Source organism: Puma concolor, chromosome A1 (genome assembly GCF_028749965.1).
Source record: "Puma concolor isolate L17-30 chromosome A1, mPumCon1.1.hap2, whole genome shotgun sequence".
Taxonomy (NCBI): Eukaryota; Metazoa; Chordata; class Mammalia; order Carnivora; family Felidae; genus Puma; species Puma concolor.
The window spans coordinates 29,174,308-29,193,568 of NC_141667.1; the positions used below are offsets into that span (position 1 = coordinate 29,174,308).

At 38.8% G+C, this 19,261-nt stretch overlaps 1 protein-coding gene across 1 annotated transcript in view; it reads right to left on the reverse strand.

The window, feature by feature from the left end:
* Positions 1-7,094: 7,094 nt before the first annotated feature.
* Positions 7,095-19,261, reverse strand: part of LOC147584065 (UDP-glycosyltransferase 3A1-like) — a 29,535-nt gene continuing 17,368 nt past the window's right edge. Inside the window, exons 4-7 of the mRNA XM_086677052.1 lie at positions 17,440-17,971; positions 10,306-10,537; positions 8,623-8,842; positions 7,095-7,495 (exon numbers count right to left, since the gene is read on the reverse strand). Coding sequence (XP_086533178.1) covers positions 7,219-7,495; positions 8,623-8,842; positions 10,306-10,537; positions 17,440-17,971 — 1,261 coding nt within the window. The 3' untranslated portion in view covers positions 7,095-7,218. The remainder of the gene's footprint in view (positions 7,496-8,622; positions 8,843-10,305; positions 10,538-17,439; positions 17,972-19,261) is intronic.

Below are 19,261 nucleotides of genomic sequence, written 5' to 3' on the forward strand. Positions count from 1 at the left end.
GGAGTCTCTTTGGAAAGTAACTTACTGGTAAAAATTCTAGTGTCCCCTAAATGTTCAGCACCCCTGGAGGGCCAGGTCTTGACCTAAAGGATTGAACCTCTAAAGGTAGGTCTATAATTCTGAATGGGCATGATAAATAGGACTGGGCAGTGGGCACCAAGAAGTGCTACTCTTATAAACATTTGAAATTACTTACTAGAAAGATTTTTGAACTCTGTCAGGATTATTCCATTTCTTTCCCTTCATGTTTTCTCCTCAATTGTGCTGTAGTCTTTGAGGATAGTTATTATGTGCATACACTTTCAAAGTTACCCTCTGTTCAGATATTATACCTCCCCAGTGAAAAAATTAATCTGCATTAGGAAGGCACAATTTTTTAATTAAGACAATCACATTTCTTTATCTACAACTCTATTTCATTCCCTCCAATTGTTCCGATAATATCGCATGTTGGTGATAGGAATTTGCTAGTGCAGGAACCAACCCTGGATCACACGTTGCATTTAATTATCATATCTATTTAATCTCCTTTAGTAAAGATTGGTTTCTCAGCCCTTGTTTGTCCTTCTTGTCATTGACATTTTAAAGAGTACAAGCAGCTTATTTTTCACGGTGGATCTCAAGTTGGGTTTGTCTGATGATCTTTCATTACACTTCAGATTACTAGAGAGTTTTTGGTGGGCATACTACAAAGGTGATGTTGATTCCATCACAGTGAATCACAATGGGAAGCACATGATGTCAGATGGTTCAATAATTAAAGATTATAACTATATCTCTTGTTTAAAGTTGTGTCTGCTAAGATTACCAACTGTAAAGTTATTATTTTTTTAGCTTATAATTAGGAAAAAAGATATGGGAAGACATTTTGAAACTGTGTAAATATTCTGTTCCTTATCCAATTTTACCCATTTTATCATACTTTATGTTTCTTACCTGATTCAAGTGTTACTGTCATAGTGGCAAATTAATGATTTTTTTAACTTCACTTTTTTAAATTTGTCATGTGACATTGTATACTTACAAAAAAACTGGGTCTTCTGCCACATGTATCTAATTATCTATCTACCTATGTCTATTTTCAGTATCTACACTTGGATACATATTTATTCAATAGGCTATAATTTCTATCATTATTTTTTGGTTTGCTCCTGTGTAACCTTTATCATTTGGGACCTTTCTCTTTACTTTTGGCACATAATTTCCAGGCTGACTCATCTTATACTTTCTTATCTTCCTCCTAAGTCCTAAAAATCATCCATTTCTCAAGGAAGTCTTTCAGTAGGGAATGGTATTTAGAGACCGGGTATGGTTGCAAGAGATGTTCATTTCTTGTGACGCACCACTGTATATTCCATTTTAAGTTGACAGTGTTATTAAATATATAGACATAGATATGGATATAAATGTTATATATCTATATCTCTCTATATAATCATGTGTATAGTTTGTAAAAAATTAGTTTATAAAAATTAGTTCGTTTGTAAAAAATTATGAATTCATAGTGATACCGTCCATTCCAATACAACACCAGCGTTGATTTTAATCTTCTCCATTTCCACATTAGTAATATCCCCTTAATAAAGTTAAGAAATCTGACTCTCAACCTCCTTGGTATATTAACTTATTTGCTCAATCATCCTATGCACTGAAGGAAGGTCACCATGTACTACTTCACCAAATGGGAATAACAGACCTACTCAATGGACTACTCAAAAAACAGAGTATGCAAAAAATAGATCTTTTGCAGTTCTTTTTTTCTTTAGAATGACAAGACAGATATTCAAAGTACTGTGTTCAAAATGCAATTATGTTCATTTTTTGCCACTACCAGAGGGTTATATCACACATTTGAAAAATTTTGAGTTCATTTGTTTCTGTTTGTTTCTATTTTAGGGTTTTGCCCTCCATTGATTTAGATATAAATTTGTTGTGTAAAATACTAACGTGCCTCCAAAAACCAAACTATATAAACAGAACTATGTAAACAGAAATCCATTGACCTGCCACCTGCTTCCTTGCCCTTCTACTGTTTTGCCCAGAATTCATGATCCCCAAAGACCACCAGGGAGCCGAGTCCGATGCAGAAGCAAAGAGCCCTTATTCGAGCTAGCTCAAGCTCAATCCCCTACCTGCACCAACCCAGCGGTGAGATACCAGAGAGAGAGAGAGCGCGTTTCAAAAGCACAAAGGTTTTATAGGGATCATGGCCTCAGCAGATTGGCTGGGGAAGGATAGAACAATGGCTGCCAAGGTGTGGTTCCAGATCAGCAATTATCAGCGTCACCTGGAACTTGTTAAAAATGCAAATGTTGGGCCTGGTGGTCATAGACCCACTGAATCAGAAACTCTGGGGGTGGGGCTCAGCAATCTGTGTTTGAACAAGTCTTCCAGGAGATTCTGATGCACCGGAAGTTTAAGAAACACTGTGTCTGAGGATCTCTAACATGTTTGGCCTCAGTGTATACAGAACGTTTCTCACTGGTCACCTATTAACCATTGGCTGTCAGCCTTTCTGTGCTATATAAATACCTAGCACCAAACACCATCCCCAGAGACTCTGATGTAATTGGTTTGGGGAGGGGTAAAATGCTCCCGGGTCATTCTAAGCCTGGACAGGGTTGAGGGCTCCTGCCTCTGGCCCCTACCTGAGAGAAGCCCTCCCTCTTCTACTCACACTTTCCACGCCTCTCACAGTCCCCTTCCTCCCACTTTAGACTTCGGGAGAATGCATCAATTGGTAGCCTGCTTTCTTAGAAAACATAAGTTACTCAAGGGGAGGAGGCATGGTCTGAGGTTTGAGCGGGAACTTCTTTCTGCGGCCATGTCGGGGACATAGTCACTAGTCTGCAGGCCTAGGTCTGCTCTTTCACTACCATATTTAACAATAGCCTCCTAGATAATCTATCACATTATTCTCTGGTTTATTCTCCTTCTGCTTCATTTTGCAAATGGATGCAGATAAGTTTATATTTTTATTCTCTTCCTCTCTTTTTTGAAAAATAAAAATGAGCTTATTATATTTATTCTTATACTTTGTTATTTTTTAGTTAACAGATTAGAATTGTTAATAATTGCCTTCCTCATTGTAGTTTATAGCTGCCTATTATTCCAGTGTGTACATATATTATAGCTTCATTCCTCAATTAATTTTTTCCATATTTAAGTATTAGAACTAGTAGTCCTCTGTATGTGACGAACATTATAAATATTTTTTCTCCCACTTTTCATTTGTATTTTGACTGTACTCATGGTGATGTAGCATGAAAAAAGGTTTAATATTCTCCAATTACTTGAATTAGTTAATTTTTCTTTGTCATATCAGAATTTTTCAGTCATATTTACAAAGTCTTTCCATACACACAATTTATGGAGGAATTCACCTTTTTTTAGGCCCAGTGTGTTACCATTTTTTATATTAAATCTCTGATGTATTTAGAGTGTACTTTTTGATATGTTGTGAGATATGAATCAAATATTGTCATTTTCCTAAATGACTGTCCAATCATCCCAACAATCTTTGTATGAGCCACCATGCTAGGTGCTATGACAAGAAGATAAATAGAACCAAAATCCTGACATTTAGGGGCGTATGGTTTCTAAATAGACATATATGTTAGCAAATAGTTTCAATATAGTAAGAACAATGCTTCAAAGAGGATGCAATGAGTTCTTGTGGGTGTGATGGCCAAGTCCAGCCACACTAATGTGTTCACGGTAACATTGCGTATTGAAGAACATGTAAAAGTTTTTTGTTCCAACAAGAGCAGATTGTATTTCTGAGAGAGGACACCATATGGTCCAACACACAGAGGAACAAAACAGCAAAATGTATTGGGATGAGTGACAAAGACTCCATCCTAGGCTCAAATTTTAGTCAGGATTCTCTGAAACCTCTTCCAGACTAGGGATCAATCATAGCCTGCTGCCCTGCTGCTGGCTAGCTGAACCCACTTCCAGCAAAGAATCCTGCTAAGCAAGTTTATGGAGAATCTCTCCACCCTTGATATCTGATCACTTTGGTCTTCCTGTAACAAGAATTCCTTATCCTTGATCTAACTAAGTTACTCTAGTAAATTTCTATCCACTGAATCTTGACAATGATTCTCTCCTTGATCAAACTCTAATGAGCATTAGGTAAGTGTCTTCTCAACTAGACTCTGACTTTTACAATTGCATGTTCATCTCTACATGGTCTGATTTAGCAAGAATCCTGTCAGTTTAGGCAGACCCCCATTCTCAAAATCTGATCACCCTCTGTAGCTAATTGGTTTCCTCACCTCTACTATCCCCACCCAGGGTGAGGTCTGATCATGCTGACGTGCCTCTCAGCAAGAATCCTGTTAGGTAGGTTCAGCTCCTTATTGCTGATGTTTCTTTGTAGTGATTTTCCATCCACCTTTCCCCACTCAGCAACATGGTTAAAATTGCCACTTTTCATTGTATTCAGAGTTGAACCCAATCTCTCTACCCTGTTGCAATAGTCCCTAAACCTATCATGATAGTCCTCCCTTGAGTAGTCTTTCTTACCATCTAAACAAGAGCCATTAAATAATTTATCTTTAACATCCCTTGACTCTGCTTATTGGCTATGAATCTTCACCTGTCCTTGCTGAACTTAGAGTTGAGTGCAATTTCTCTTCCCTGTTGCAACATACTCTTCCCTGTGGCAACGTCTTAAACAAAGTCTTCCTTGCAAGGGTTCGCACCTGTCCACATGATTTCTCATTAATGGGTGTAGCATACATGGGAAATGGGCAAGAGGTGGGTAGCTGAAGGTGTGCCTACAGTGATAACCAGAGAGAAATAATAGAGGCTTTGTATTCCATGTAGTGGGAGCCACAAAGAATTTTAAATAGGAAGTGATGAGATCATTTTTCCATGTCATCAAGACCATGATGGCATGCCTATGGAAGATGTCTGGCAGAAACAAATTAGAGGCATCATTCTCCATGGCTCACTGGCTGTTGTTGATCCAATTTCAGGGGAATGAGTGGGCCTGAGGAAGCAACTTACACAGAAGTGGCCTCAGAAATTACCCAAATGTTAGGGGAGAACAGCATGCTGGGGATGGGAGGGAGGAAGTTACCAGCCAGGGAGCCCAATCCTTCAGCCCTAGTTTTGGTCTTTGGGGAAAATATGGGGACTACTGACCCAACAACAACGCAAGAAACTGTCACATCATTCTTCAAGGACTATTGCCACAGACCATTTCAAGTGGTTTTAAGAAAATTCAAAAATAAAATCATATTTCACACACATGCAGAGCCACACACCCAAGGACACGTTTTCTACATGTGATATTTCCTGGCTGTTTGTGGCATTCTTACACTATCAGAATTCACAAACTGGGTAGATACTGAACATCCAGCCTTAGAGACTTCCAAGTGTATGTTTTGTTAGATACGGCAAGTGAGAGGGCCTTTACTGTATAAATAAGGGAATTATTTATAGCAGCTCCTTCTTTTTATTTTTCTTACTTTATTTAGAGAGAGAGAGAGAACAGGGAGAAGGGAGGGGGAGAGACAGAGAGAGAGAGAAAGAGAGAAAGAACCTCAAGCAGGCTCCAGGCTCAGGGTGGAGGCCAACATGTAGCTCCATCCCACAGTTCTGGGAGCATGACTCAAACCAAAATCCACAGTCAGATGCTCAACCTACTGAGACACCAAAGTACCCCATAATATTTATATTTAGTTTTTACAAGATCTGTTTCACACACCAGAATTAAGCAATCAAAAACGATAGTCCTCCCAGAGACACTACATATGTCTAATGCTCTTTTTCTATATTTTTAACCCATGAGGTAACATACATTTGAAAACTTTAAGGAGGAACTTAATTCCATTTAGGAATGAAAATCAATTATGAGAAAATAATCATTTGATGATGAAATATTTCATGAAAACCATACACCAAAAAAAAAAAGACAGTCTTTTGTATGAATTTAGAAAGAGAACAAATCTTTTTAAAAAATTATATGTATAATATGGGTGTGTGTGTGTGTGTGTGTGTGTGTGTGTGTGTATGTACACAGATACAGAGAGAGAAAAGAGAAAGAAACTTCTGTGGACATGACAGATCCACCGAACCCACACTCCATTGCCTGACTTCAGGCTTTGTCAATGAAAAGAAAAAACAAACAAACAAAAACCCTGGTGGTTAAAGCACACTTTTTCTGATTTATGTTGCCATGAACTGAATGTAGTTCCCAAGGGATTTACACATAAAGGGATATCCCTTGCCACAACAGTTACAGATGGATGCTCTCTAAATCAACAAAGTCTTGGAAACGACTATACTCACAGGACCTGAAGCCCAAGAGGCTCTTGCAGAGGTCCGAGTTCCCTACTGGAGGTCTCCATGACTACATTTTTAAGAGTGGGAAACTTGAAGGGAATTGTGGGAAGTGAAACACACAGCATCAGATGTGCCCAAAGACAGACTCCAGGTCTGACACCAAAGTAGGTGCTCTCCCAAGATGGACTCGGGACAGAGACCACAGGTAGAGTCCTAGAAAGGCCATCCAGACCTCACTGCAGGACAGAGGCCAGGCTTCCTGAACTGAGTGGTGAGGTGAGAAGAAGATGCAAGAGGAAGACCCATAAAGGAAGAACTTGTCAATATGTTATGTCATAGCATGAAATGAAAACTAAGTAATGGCAGAGAGACTACAAGTGTCCAAACAGCAATGATGAAGTAAACATGGCCCTGTGCTAAGGACAGGGAGTAAGGAGGAATGTAGGCTGCCTGCTAAAGTTTGGGTCTGAGTGAGGAGTCCATTGATGAGGGGCAAGTCAAGAAGCCAGAATCAAATTCATAGACACAGAGAGTAGAACAGGAATTGATGGAGATTCGGGTGGAGGGGGGCATGTATCTGAGGAATCACTGTTTGATCAGCGAGGAGTTAGTTTATTCTGGAATGATGAAAACAGTTCTGGAATGAGTTATAGTGATGTATGCAGGATAATGTCAATGGTAAATGACTCTGAATGTACACTTAATGGTAAAAATGCCAAGTTTTATATAATATATATTTTACTACAATTTAAAGAAGAATCCCGAGAATGCTTCACAAAAATTTTTAAACACAGACAGAAGTGAAGAGCAATTTATGTGCCACCATCAGGTGGAATACGAGGAACAGTAGGGGTATCCTGTGTGGTTGGAGACTTTGTAGAACCAGTGGCTTCTCAAATACCCATCAAGGATGCACCCCCATCAGGCTTTCTTCAGCTTCCTGGCCCCACACAACCACCTGGTCACCATGCCCAGCAGCTTCCCGCAGAGCCACAGGGTGCCCAGGGTGACCACCAGCAGGAACAAGAAGACGTCCAGCAGGTACTGCTCATGCCACGGCTGCTGCAGGGCATGGGGCTTGAGGTGGGCCGCACCCCCTGTCTGGAGGACGTGGTCGGTCCAGCCCACCAGCCTCTGGGCAGGGGTCAGGGGGTGGGAGCGCCTGATGATGCTGGCGGCCACCGCTGCTGACTTGTACCTGTTGGCAGACACAGAGGTAGGCATTACCTCTGTGGTCGTAGAAGTCTTAGAAACCTTGAATCTCACACACACTCGTTCCTCCACATGCACAGAAAACTCAGTTTCAAGGAAAAATGTTGGCCTGGTCTTGCCACACTAGCAGAGTCACATTGAGAAGTTCAAACTGGTCCCTTATGCAAAGATCCATGCCTAGTGCCCAAAGTGCTAAACTATAAAACAGTGATTAAGCTGTAAGGAAAAGACTCTTCCCAGGAGGCTTATGGTACACTAAAGGAAAAAGCACGTAAGAATATATGTGATGTAACATACCCCTGACTCAGGGTAGATGTCCTGAAGATGCTAATAAGATATTCCACCCATCCTCATTATCAGATCATTGTGCTGGATGGGGATTTACCTAAGACATCATGGGTCCTTCTACCAAATCACTTAACAGAAATTCATCTCAACCTACTTTGTGGCAGGCCCTGTGCAAGGCCCTGGGAACACAGGGGAAAACAAGAGACACACTTGTTTTCCAGCGCCATCCAGGGAGGCTTAATCTCTACTTTCCAGTGTGAGGGACGCACAATAAATAAAAACAGAAAGAAATGGGGTAGTTACCTATCCTGAGAAGTGTTGAAAATAAAAACAAATTATGACTAAAGTGGGTGAGAGAGGAGTGCATTTAGGACTATCAAAGACCACCTCTCTGAGAGGAGGACATTGAAGATGAGCCCAATGGTCATGAAGGAACCAGTCCTGAGAGGAGAAGGAAGGATGTTCTAGGGAGCATCCTCAGACAAAGGGCCTGAGGCTGGAGAAACAGTGTGGCATATTGGGGGACAAAAAGGAGACCTCTGCCTCAGTGAAATTCTACTATAAGCAGCATCAAAATATAACACCTCTCTGAGACCCAGTGTAAATAGGTCAGAGTCTTTGCAATACTTATGGTAGAAAATTATTCTCAGCATCTAACCTAAACGCCTAGTCTTACTCTCAGAGGAAACAGATCAGGTATTAGTATCATATGCATATCATTGTCTGTCCCTAAAGTTTTGCCTTTTTGCAAAAGAGTGCCACACAGTACTCATCGTATTTCATATCTTCTTTCAGTCTCAATGACAAGTTCAGAGAGCTGCATACCTCTTGTCTTCTATGACTTCCTTCATCTTCAGAGCCAATGTCTCTGCCTTGATCTGCTTTAACTGGATAGAGACACCAAACTTCTTGGCTTCTACTCGGACCATGTTTTCAGGATGGTCTCCAAGGACTGGAATCCCCACGATGGGCACACCATGTTGGATGGCCTCCATTATGCTATTCAACCCACCATGGGTGACAAAAAGACGGATGCGTGGGTGAGCTGTTGTAAATCAGGAACAGAGCAGAATATTTCAGCATGAAAACTCTCAGAACACCAGGGAAAGCATCAGGGCAGAGGAAAATACCAAGGGATTTCAAGGTATGGTGGAGAAAATGGATTTACTGGTCCAGCTTTGAACATACTCAAGGGTGCATATTCCAAGATAGAAGATTCTGGCCTTGTCTGTGTACAGAGATTCCTCTAAGTCAATCCATCTAAGACTCAGAGCCAAGGGAAAGCTGCAGAGAACAGTGTTAAGCAAGGCATATTCCTCCTCCCAACTATCCATCTACCTATCCATCCATCCATTCTTCTCTCTACCCTGTTTCTCTCTTTGCTTTTCTTATGTCTGCTCTCTTTGTGTCTCCTGTCTCTTTTCTGTCTCTCACTCTCCACATCTCACCCTCTCTCCTTCACTGCCCATTATTTTCCTCTTATTGAAGTCTTAATACTTTCATTGTCATCGCATCTCACCTGGCATTCCTCAAACATACACTCTATGTGCTTTCTCCTCAACTTAATAAGAAATCCTCTAAAGTAGGGCGTGATGGACCACCCATCTCAGTATTTCCAGTTCCCGTGTGCTACTCTACTCTTTTTTAGAGAAAACCAAAACAAGTGTTGATAATGAAGAGTTCATCTCAAACAGTGCCTCTCAACAGGGATGTGCATCAGAATCTATTGGCGTTTCCTTGAAAATCAGAATCCTTTTTAGTCCATGCCTTGTGAGAAAAAAATATTCATAACACTCTATCTTAAGTTCCCAATATGTTTGTGAGCCTTGGGGTGAATAATCTTGGGGTGAACCTCTGAGGTATTCAGTTGTGGTGGCAGCTAGGATGCTGAAAAAACTGGCACAAGGACAAAGAAAACCTTGGGGTGTCAGGAACTATTATCAGACAATTTTATGGACCAAATGACTGGCTGACAGGTTACTCACCTTGACAGTCAGATATTTTGGCACACCCTTCAGACACCATCAACATCAATTTTTTGAAAGTATGACTATACCTTTTGTAGCATAGGAGAATGTGCTAATATGTGTGTATGTGGAAGGGGAGGGTGTCTGTAATGGCAGGTGGCCTAACAGGTTCTCAAGGGCCCAGGAAAAGCAATGACAAGAAGACCCCTGATGTGTGTTCTCAAAGTCCACAAACTGTCTCTTGTTGGACTTGGACAACTTTCTTCAGTGCAAATATGTTAGGGTTAAAATAACCTGACAAAAATATCACTTCTGACTGAAAATAGTAGGACTAGAATAGAAAGGAAGAAGCAAACATGGCACTTTTAACCATTTTGGCTGTATATCCTGATTTCCCAGGGACTCCAGTTGACTGCTCCATTCCTGTCCTCTAAACATTACTTTAGCAACCAACCGTCCCTTCTCATGGTGATGGAGTTGCCCCGTGGAGCCCTAAAGAGACATAAATAGAAAAAGAGAAATAGATCTGGTCAGTCCTTACCCAAGAGGTCATTCTGAGGAAGCCAGTCCACGATTTTCACATTTGCTGCCAATTTGACGTCTTTGGGCCACTTAGATGGCTTACAGTTCCATATCACCCCTTGGGAGAGATGAGCAAAGGCACTGTTCATCTCCATGAGAACTTCCTGGGACTGATAGGTGCTCACCATGGAGCCCATGGCCACAAGGACAAAACCAGAGTCTCCAAACTTGCTGATGAAATTCTCAAATTCCTGGAGAGAGGTAAGAAAGGAAAGGATGTGAACAAAGTTGTTCATGAAAACCTAGATGTGAAATGTTTATAAAATCATTTCATAAAGTGAAAGTCAACTATTAACAGAATGCACCATCCTGTCAGTACCTAGAGCTCACTGTCTTGAAACTGTACTCATAGGTCTGAGGACAGCTCAGTGCACTCTACAGTGCACTGTAGATAAGCAGTGCTTGTATCCATTGTATCCAGTGTGTCCAGTGGCTTTGAGGTCCAGTGTATCCAATGTATCCATTGTGTCCAGTGGCTTTGAGGTCATTTTTCTGAGACCTCAGGACACTCCATACCATACAAATACTTTCAATAATCACAAAAGGATGTGAAGAGAGTCTTAAGAGTCCAGCCAGTATCACAATAGTCTATATTGCACGTAGGACACTTAACACATACTTCAGCACCAATATCTAGATTCAGAATATCTATATTGCAATGTTTTAAGAAGAGGAAGGCAGAGGTCGTTGAAACTTCTCTTTTTTTTGTTAAGAACATGGCCCCAGAAACAGGGTCATCCTCATCCCTCATCCTTGTCTGTACAGATACGGCGTTTAGGAGTGTTCTAATGACAGACCAGAGGTGCTATTGCCTAGGTGAGTGCCAGTTGCTGTCCTGGACAAGTAGGGGGCAGTAGGCATTCTGGAGGCTGAGGTAGATGCTGGGGAAATATCTGTCATTTGTCTCCTTCATATGCTTATGAGCCATCTGTTGTCTTCATTGTTGAGTTCTGGTAAAGTGTTTGGCCCATTTAAAAAATTTTAATTGATTTTTTTATTGTCATTATGAGTTTTAAGAGTTCTTTGTATGTTTGTATATATGGTTGTATATTTGCGTGTATTACATTTTGAATAATAGTCTTTATCAGGTATACCTATGCAAATATTTACTCTTGGTCTGAGTCTCCTCCTTTTATTCCACAACAGGTATGTTGCAGAACAGAAATTTTTAAAATCAATTTGGCCCCCTTCTCAACTCTATCATAGAACATGACTTGGGTTTTATATGTAAAAAGTAATCACCAACCAAAAGGTCGTCTGTTTTTTCCTATGTCACCTCATATGAATTTCATACTTTTGCATTTTATATTCAGGTCTGTGACCTACTTTGTGTTAATTTTTTTGAAGACATACGATCTGTGTCCATTCATTGAAAGACTATCTTCTTTTCGTGGTATTTCTTAAAGCTTTGTCAAAGATCATTTGACTACATTTGTGTGGGTCTATGTGTACTCTCTTCTATTACATTGATCTATTTATCTGTTCTTTTGCTTATAGCACACTTTCTTGATTACTTTAGCCATTTCATAAGTCATGGAGATGACTAATGTCAGTTTTCCAACTTAGTTCTTCATCTTCAACATTGTGTTGGCCCTTCAGGGTTTTCCTCTCCATGCAAATCTGAGCATCAGCTTATCAATACCCACAATTGATAATTTGCTGTGATTTTCAGTAGGATCGCACGGAATCTATAGATCCAGTTGGAGATAACTAACACCTAGCAATAGTGAGTCTTCCTACCCATAAATATGGAGTATCTCTCCATTTATTTAGCTCTTTGATTTCTTCCATCAGCACTTTGTAGTTTTCTCCATATAAATCTTGTACATGTTTTGTTAGTATTTATTCCCAAGATTTCATATTTAGTGGTGAAATATAAATAGTAGAGTGGTTTCAATTTCACATCCTCCTGTTCATTGCTGATATATAAGAAAAATATGGATTTTTTATATTAAACTAGTATGCTTTGATGTTACTATAATTGCTTGCTAGTTCCAGAAATATTTTGCTTGACCTTTCAGATTTTTTAAATAGACCATCATGTCACTGTGAGCAAGAACAGTTTTAACTCTTCCTGCCTAATCTACATGATTGCTATTCCTTTTTCTTTCTCCTACTACTTTCTTAGGACCTCCAAGATGAGGATGAAAAGCAGTAAGAGAGTACACTTTCCTGGTACCTGTGAGGTTGTCCTTTCATTTTCTATAAAATGTCCCCTTTAATTAAAAGCTTCTGGAGAAGCTTTTAATTCTGATGAAATCGAATTTACCTATTTTTTTCTTTTGTTATTCATTCTTTCAATGTCACATCTACAAATTCATTGCCAAGTCCAAGTCCAAGAAACTTAGCCCTTTCTTTTCTTCTAAGAAATTTTTGGCTTTTAGCTCTTTATTTAGGCCATTGATCCATTTTGAGTTGATTTTTGTATATGGTGTGAGGAAGGCGTGGAATATATTCTCTTTCATGGGAATGAATATCCAGTGGTTTCAGCACCATTTGCTGAAGAGACTGTTCTCTCCATTGATTACTCTTGGCACCCTTGTCACAAATGAATTGGTCACAGATGTGTGTCATCGAACACTGTTCTTTTCATGTTGATTTGGCTATTTGCATTCCATTACATTTCAATGTGAGATGAAGACTGGCTTTTCCATTTCTGCAAAAAGGAAAAAAAAAAGTAATAATAAGGCCACTCAAATGTTGATAAGGCTTAGGTAAAACTTATAGATCACTTTGAGTAGTATTGCTCTCTTAACAATATTAAGTATCACAATTCATGGTCTTGAGATGTCTTTCCATTTATTTAGGTATTCCTTATTTTCTTTCAGCAAATTTGTAGTGTCCAGTGTATGTGTCTCTTGCCTCCTCAGTTTAATTAGGTATTGTTGTAAATAGAATAATTTGCTTGTTTCATTTTCAGATTGTTCATAGCCAGTGTATGAAAACACAAGTTGTATGAATTCACTGGGATTTTCTCTATACAAGATTATATCATATGAATATCAAACCATTTCTACATTGTCCATTCCAATTTGGATGCCTTTTATTTCTTTTTCTTGCCTACTTGCTTTGTGTAGGGTATATTTGAATAGCGGTGATGTAAGCGGGCATCTTAGACTACCGATCTGAGGCAGCAGGATTTCAGTCTATCCCATAGAGTATGATGTTAAAGCTGTCAGTGTTCCATAAATACTCTTTATTGTGTTCAAAAAATACCTCTTTACTCCTAGCTTTGTGACTGTTGTTATCATGAAAGGACATTAGTTTTGTCAAATATTTTTTCTGCATCTCTTGAAATGATGAGCTTTTTTTAAATTCTCTTCATTATATTAATGTGTTGCATTATGCTGATTGATTTTGTTACATTAGACGAGTTATAAAATACCGTTTATATCTTGTAAAAGGTTTGACATCGGTCTATTTTGTCTGATTTTAATTAACACATAGCCACCTTGGATGATTCTTAAAGAAGTTCATGGTCTTGGGGCACCCAGGTGGCTTAGTTGATTGGACACCCAACTTTGGCTTAGGTCATCTTCTCATGGCTTGTGGGTTTGAGCCCCGCATTGGGCTCTGTGCTGACAGCTCGTAGTCTGGAGTCTGCTTCTGATTCTGTGTCTCCATCTCTCTCTGATCTTCCCCTACTCATGTTCTGTCTCTCTCTGTCTTTCAAAAATAAACATTAAAAAAAATTGTAAAAAGAAGTTTCTGACTTAATAAATACCCTAAATATTAGCTTCATATCTTTTGTCAACTCTTCAAAACATTTGTTTCTTCCTTCCTGTGTGTTTGTTGACTGTCTCCAGCTTACCTCATTGTACCATTCTAGCCCTTCTTAACTCCATCCAGCACAACACTATAAAAACTATCATCCCAAAGGACCAGTAAAAACCAGCTTTGTTGTCACTTGACATTTATAAGATCAGTGTAAATCTATAATTTAAAATTGGCAAAGGCAGAGCACGACGTCATAATAAGAAGCTGAGTACTCCCAGCTCCCCACAAAAAAAAAAAAAAAAAAAGGACAAAAAAGGCTAAAGACTCACTCAGATAATTTTATATGACTTGGGAAAACAGTCAGTGATATACCGAAACCAAACAGATGCCCATTCAGGAAGAAAAAAACACACACACTCAGAATGGTGAGAATTTCCATGGCAATTTTACCCTCTGGTCCCACACTCTTCCTGAAGTGGCATGCCATGGTCCAGAGGCAGCAGTGGTAGCCCTGCCTTCTGTAAGAGGAAAAGAAATGAAATAATTTGCAACATTGTAGCCACTCTGTAGGCTCCCAGGTGACAAGTTAAGATCTCACCAGGCTCAGAGCTCTGACTGGAAATGGCAATATAGCTCAGATATCAGGTTGGTGGGAGTCTTGCAAGGCAATAGAGGGCACAATGTCATGTAAAACCTGCAGGGATACGGCAGAATTTAGAATCTTGGGGCAAGAGAAACAAAACATCTATGTCCCTGAACAGAATCTGGGTAAGACTCTTTGGGAACTTAAGACATTAAAATTGGCCAAGTATACAGGAAGAATCAGATGAATGAACGCATACACAAAGGTCCAGACAGGAAAAATGCTCAGAAAATACCTAAGGAGACTTTAAGTTGTCTGCCCTGGCTTATCCAAAGTATTAAACATTCCCCACTAACTAGTGAAGGTGTTCCATGGCAGCCTGCAAACACAACTAGAGGTGACTGGGTTTACAAATGCCCACAACTTTCTACAAAAGATCACAAGACATATTAAAAAAAGAGAGAGACTAAAAGCCAAAGTGTGTCATTTAAAGGAATGAAATAAATCTCCAGGAACCCTCTTTGAAGAAACAGACATTGGATTTACTAAACAAAGACTTTTAAATTGACCAAATATGCACAAAAAGTAAAAAAAAAAAAAAAAAGTGGACAAAGGTCTAAAGGAAATCAGGAAGACAATATATGAACAAATAGAGAATAATAGCAAGAAGAGACAGAAATTATTTTTCAAAAAAAGCAAAAAAATCAAAACAAAAAATACAATCACTGAATTGAAAAATTCAGGGTAGTTCAATGCAGACCAAAACAGACAGAAGAAATACTTAGTACACTTGAAGACAGGACATCTAAAATGTCAAGTCTAAAGAGAAAAAAGTAGAAAGGGCAAAAAAATGAATAGAGTGTAAGGGACTCACAGGATCCCTTTGTGTAGATTAATATATGCATTATGGAGTTCTCAAGAGAATGAGAGAGGAAAGAATAGAAAGATTGCACCAAGAAATAATGGCACATAACAAGATATAATATGCAGACAATCCTAAGTTTCCTCTCTCACACACACAAAAAAATTTGTCATGACTAGTTAAGAAATTTAGGAAAGTAGCAAGAAACAAAATCAGCTCAGAATGTCAATTGCATTACATTAATAATGACCATTTCAAGAAGGAGATTGGAAAAACAATTTCATTCACAATACAATCCAAAGAATAAAAAAATAGTTAGGAATAAACTTAACCAAGGAGGTAACTATATTGAACTATGTTGAAAACTGTAAGTCACTGCTGAAGGAAATTAAGAAGACACAAATAAATGGAAACAAATTACAGACTTCATGAATTAGAAGACTTAATACTTTAAAGATGTCAGTACTTCCTAAGGTGATCCACAGGTACCATGCATCTCTATCAATAGTGAACAACATTTGCTTCTGGCAGAAATAGTAACCTATCATAAGCTGATGTGGAATTTCAAAAACAATGAGTACCCAAAACAATGTGGAAAAAAGAACAGGGTTGGAGGTCCCACATTCCCTGATACCAGAGTTACTACAAAGCTACAGTAATCAAAATAGTGTAGTATGACAAAAAAGATAGATATGTAGATCAATAAGATAAAATAGAAAGTCCAGAAATACCCCAGGTATATTTGGTCAAATAACTTTTGACAAAGGTTCCAGACCATTCATTAGGTAAAAGACAGTCTTTTTAGCAAGCGATATTGGAAAACTGGATATCCACATGCAAAACACTGAAAGTCAACCATTATATTATACCATATGGTAAATCAACTTAAAATGGATGACAGACCTAAAAATCTGAGCTATACACATACGACTCTTAAAAGAAAATAGAGAAAGAAATCTTCATATAATTGTATTGGGTAGTGATTTCTCATAAAAGACACCAACAGCACAGGCAACAAAATAAAAAATAACTGCATTGGATTGCACCAAAAAAAAAACTTCGTGTATCAAAGAACACCATCAACATAGTGAAAGGGCTCATGCCCTCTCTCTCAAATAAGTATATAAACTTAAAATTAAAAGAAAAGAATGAAATTTTGCAATATATGAAAACATGAATGTACCTTGAGGCCATTATGCTAAGTGACATAAGCCAGGCACAGAAAAGCATATATTGTAGATTTCACTTATAGGAAGCATCTACAATAGTCAAATTTATAGAATAAAAAGTGGAAATTAGTTTTCAAGGGTTGGAGGAAAAGTAGAACAGATAGTTCCTATTCAATGGAGGAAGGGTTATAATGTTAAATAAGATCAATAAGATCTGCAAATCTGAGGCACATGGTACCTACACTTAATAATTCATAATGTATTTTCAAAAATTTGAGGGGCGCCTGGGTGGCGCAGTCGGTTAAGCGTCCGACTTCAGCCAGGTCACGATCTCGCAGTCCGTGAGTTCGAGCCCCGCGTCAGGCTCTGGGCTGATGGCTCAGAGCCTGGAGCCTGTTTCCGATTCTGTGTCTCCCTCTCTCTCTGCCCCTCCCCCGTTCATGCTCTGTCTCTCTCTGTCCCAAAAATAAATAAAAACGTGGAAAAAAAAAATTTGATAAGAGGGTAGGTCTCATATTAAGTGTTTTTACCAATATAAAATAAAATTTAAAAAAGAATAGAATACAGTAAAATAGACTAGAGACATAAAAGTAAGGATGTAACAAAAAAAAAGTAAAAATAAAAGTAAACGTGTGTATTCTAGGTGTTTTGCTTGTCCCATCCTACTTCAGTCCCAGTTCCCACTGGCAAGGGAGCCACCAACTCTATGTTTACTGAAGAGTTTTGCATGAAGTCCCTATTGAGTGCTAAGGTTTTACTTACTTGTGGTACTGGTTTAACAGGTCTGGCCATTAAGCCTCCAATATACACAGTGTTGGGAAGCAGGGGCCTAGCAAATTCAAGGGCAAAGTCAGAGTTAACAAACCATAGCTCTGCTTTCTTTAGAAGATGAGACAAAACTGGTCTAGAGTCTTCTGGGAAATGTTCCTTGATGGTGTTGTCAAATGTAGACTGGATTCGCCATTGCCTTAAGAAGAAATCCGAGAACATCAGAAAATTCCAAACTCTGCCCCAGAAGTCCATGCGGTCGGTTAGCAAGGAATGGAATACCGGAACATAAGACACTGGGTTTGGTAGCCCAAGGTCCACACTGCCAAATGGGGAGGGAAGAATTGACACAAATGGCTTCCCAAGCTTCTCAGCAATGAGGAAAGAACAGAAGTCAAATGCTTGAACAAATACCAGGTCAAAGTTCTCATTTTTTAAAGAATCCATGATGTCACTTCTCCTTAGCAAATCACTGCATTGAATCCCCAATTGTTCCATTAACTTTACAAAGGTGCCAAATGCTTCCCTGTTAAAAAAAAAAAAAAAAAAAAAGACAAATATTCACTGAAGAGTTAATTTCACAACACTTAGGAGAAACTTTAGCTCACAGAAAATATCCCAGGTAAGTAAGACCATACCTGGCAGCAGCCCATCTATTTTACTGGTGTCCAATGAATAATCTGCTCTGGTCACTCTGCTCCCTGTGTTTCTGCTTCCTAAAACGTTCTCACTTTTTTCCCTCTACTTTCTCTAGCCAATCACATCCACATCAATTCAAGATCCTTCCAATTTGGCAGCCATCTCTGACTGTAGCAGAAATCACGGTTCCATGTCTACTTGACACATTCTGTGATGTTCTTTTTAACTTTCATCTGTATACTGACAGTTCATGAGTGACTGTCTTGTTTCCCAGCCTAACTGTGGAAGTAACTTGGTAGCAGAGTCCGTCAATGTTGATAATATAGCCCTTTTTTGTTCTTTAAATTTTGTAGAATCTGCATTTGAGAGATTGCCTCACACAAGGAACTTTGTGATGCTAATATTAGAATCCCAATTCTAAACTGAACATGAGATTTACATTTTTCTAGCCTATGAAATAAACAAGTTAAAACAAACAAGCTTATTATTACCCTTTCCATTTCATCTTTCCTGGAGTAGTGAAAGAACTTAATACTACACCATGTCAGCCCACTGAAAGCCCACAGGTGAGAGCTCATTAGTAATATACAGTTGTTCACGTGCACTGTAAACTTCAAGTGACAACAGATGATTAACTGAAATTATTCTCTATTTTTAAATGATTTTACATAATGAATGACTGCTACTTGTGTGGATAAATTCAAGAAATGAACTACAAATTCCTCAAAAGAACACCATTCATCATATTTGAAATTAAGTTAATCTATTAAAATACAGGGAGGTACTGTGCTCAGCATGCTGCACCATATTTAATAAGTGGGTACAACATGTCTTCAAAGAAATGAAGTGGGGAAGAAGAGACAAGACATAATTTAAAAATCATGAATAACAACACAAGATGATATATACAATGCTTCAAGAGAGTATTTTAGAACACATCTCTTCTGGATGAAGAATTTGGTCTTCTGGTTTAGGTAAGTAGAAAGGCTTTATGGCAAAAGCCAGATTTTAGGACCACCTTGATGACTGAATAAAATTTTTAAGGAAAAAGGGAAAGGTGGAGTTAGGCCACTATAATTCACCAAGGAAGGCATGAATATGTGTCTTTTCCCTCTTCTGTCAAAGGTAAAGAACTTTCTATACATCCCAGATAATCATGAAAATTTTCAGGCTAATG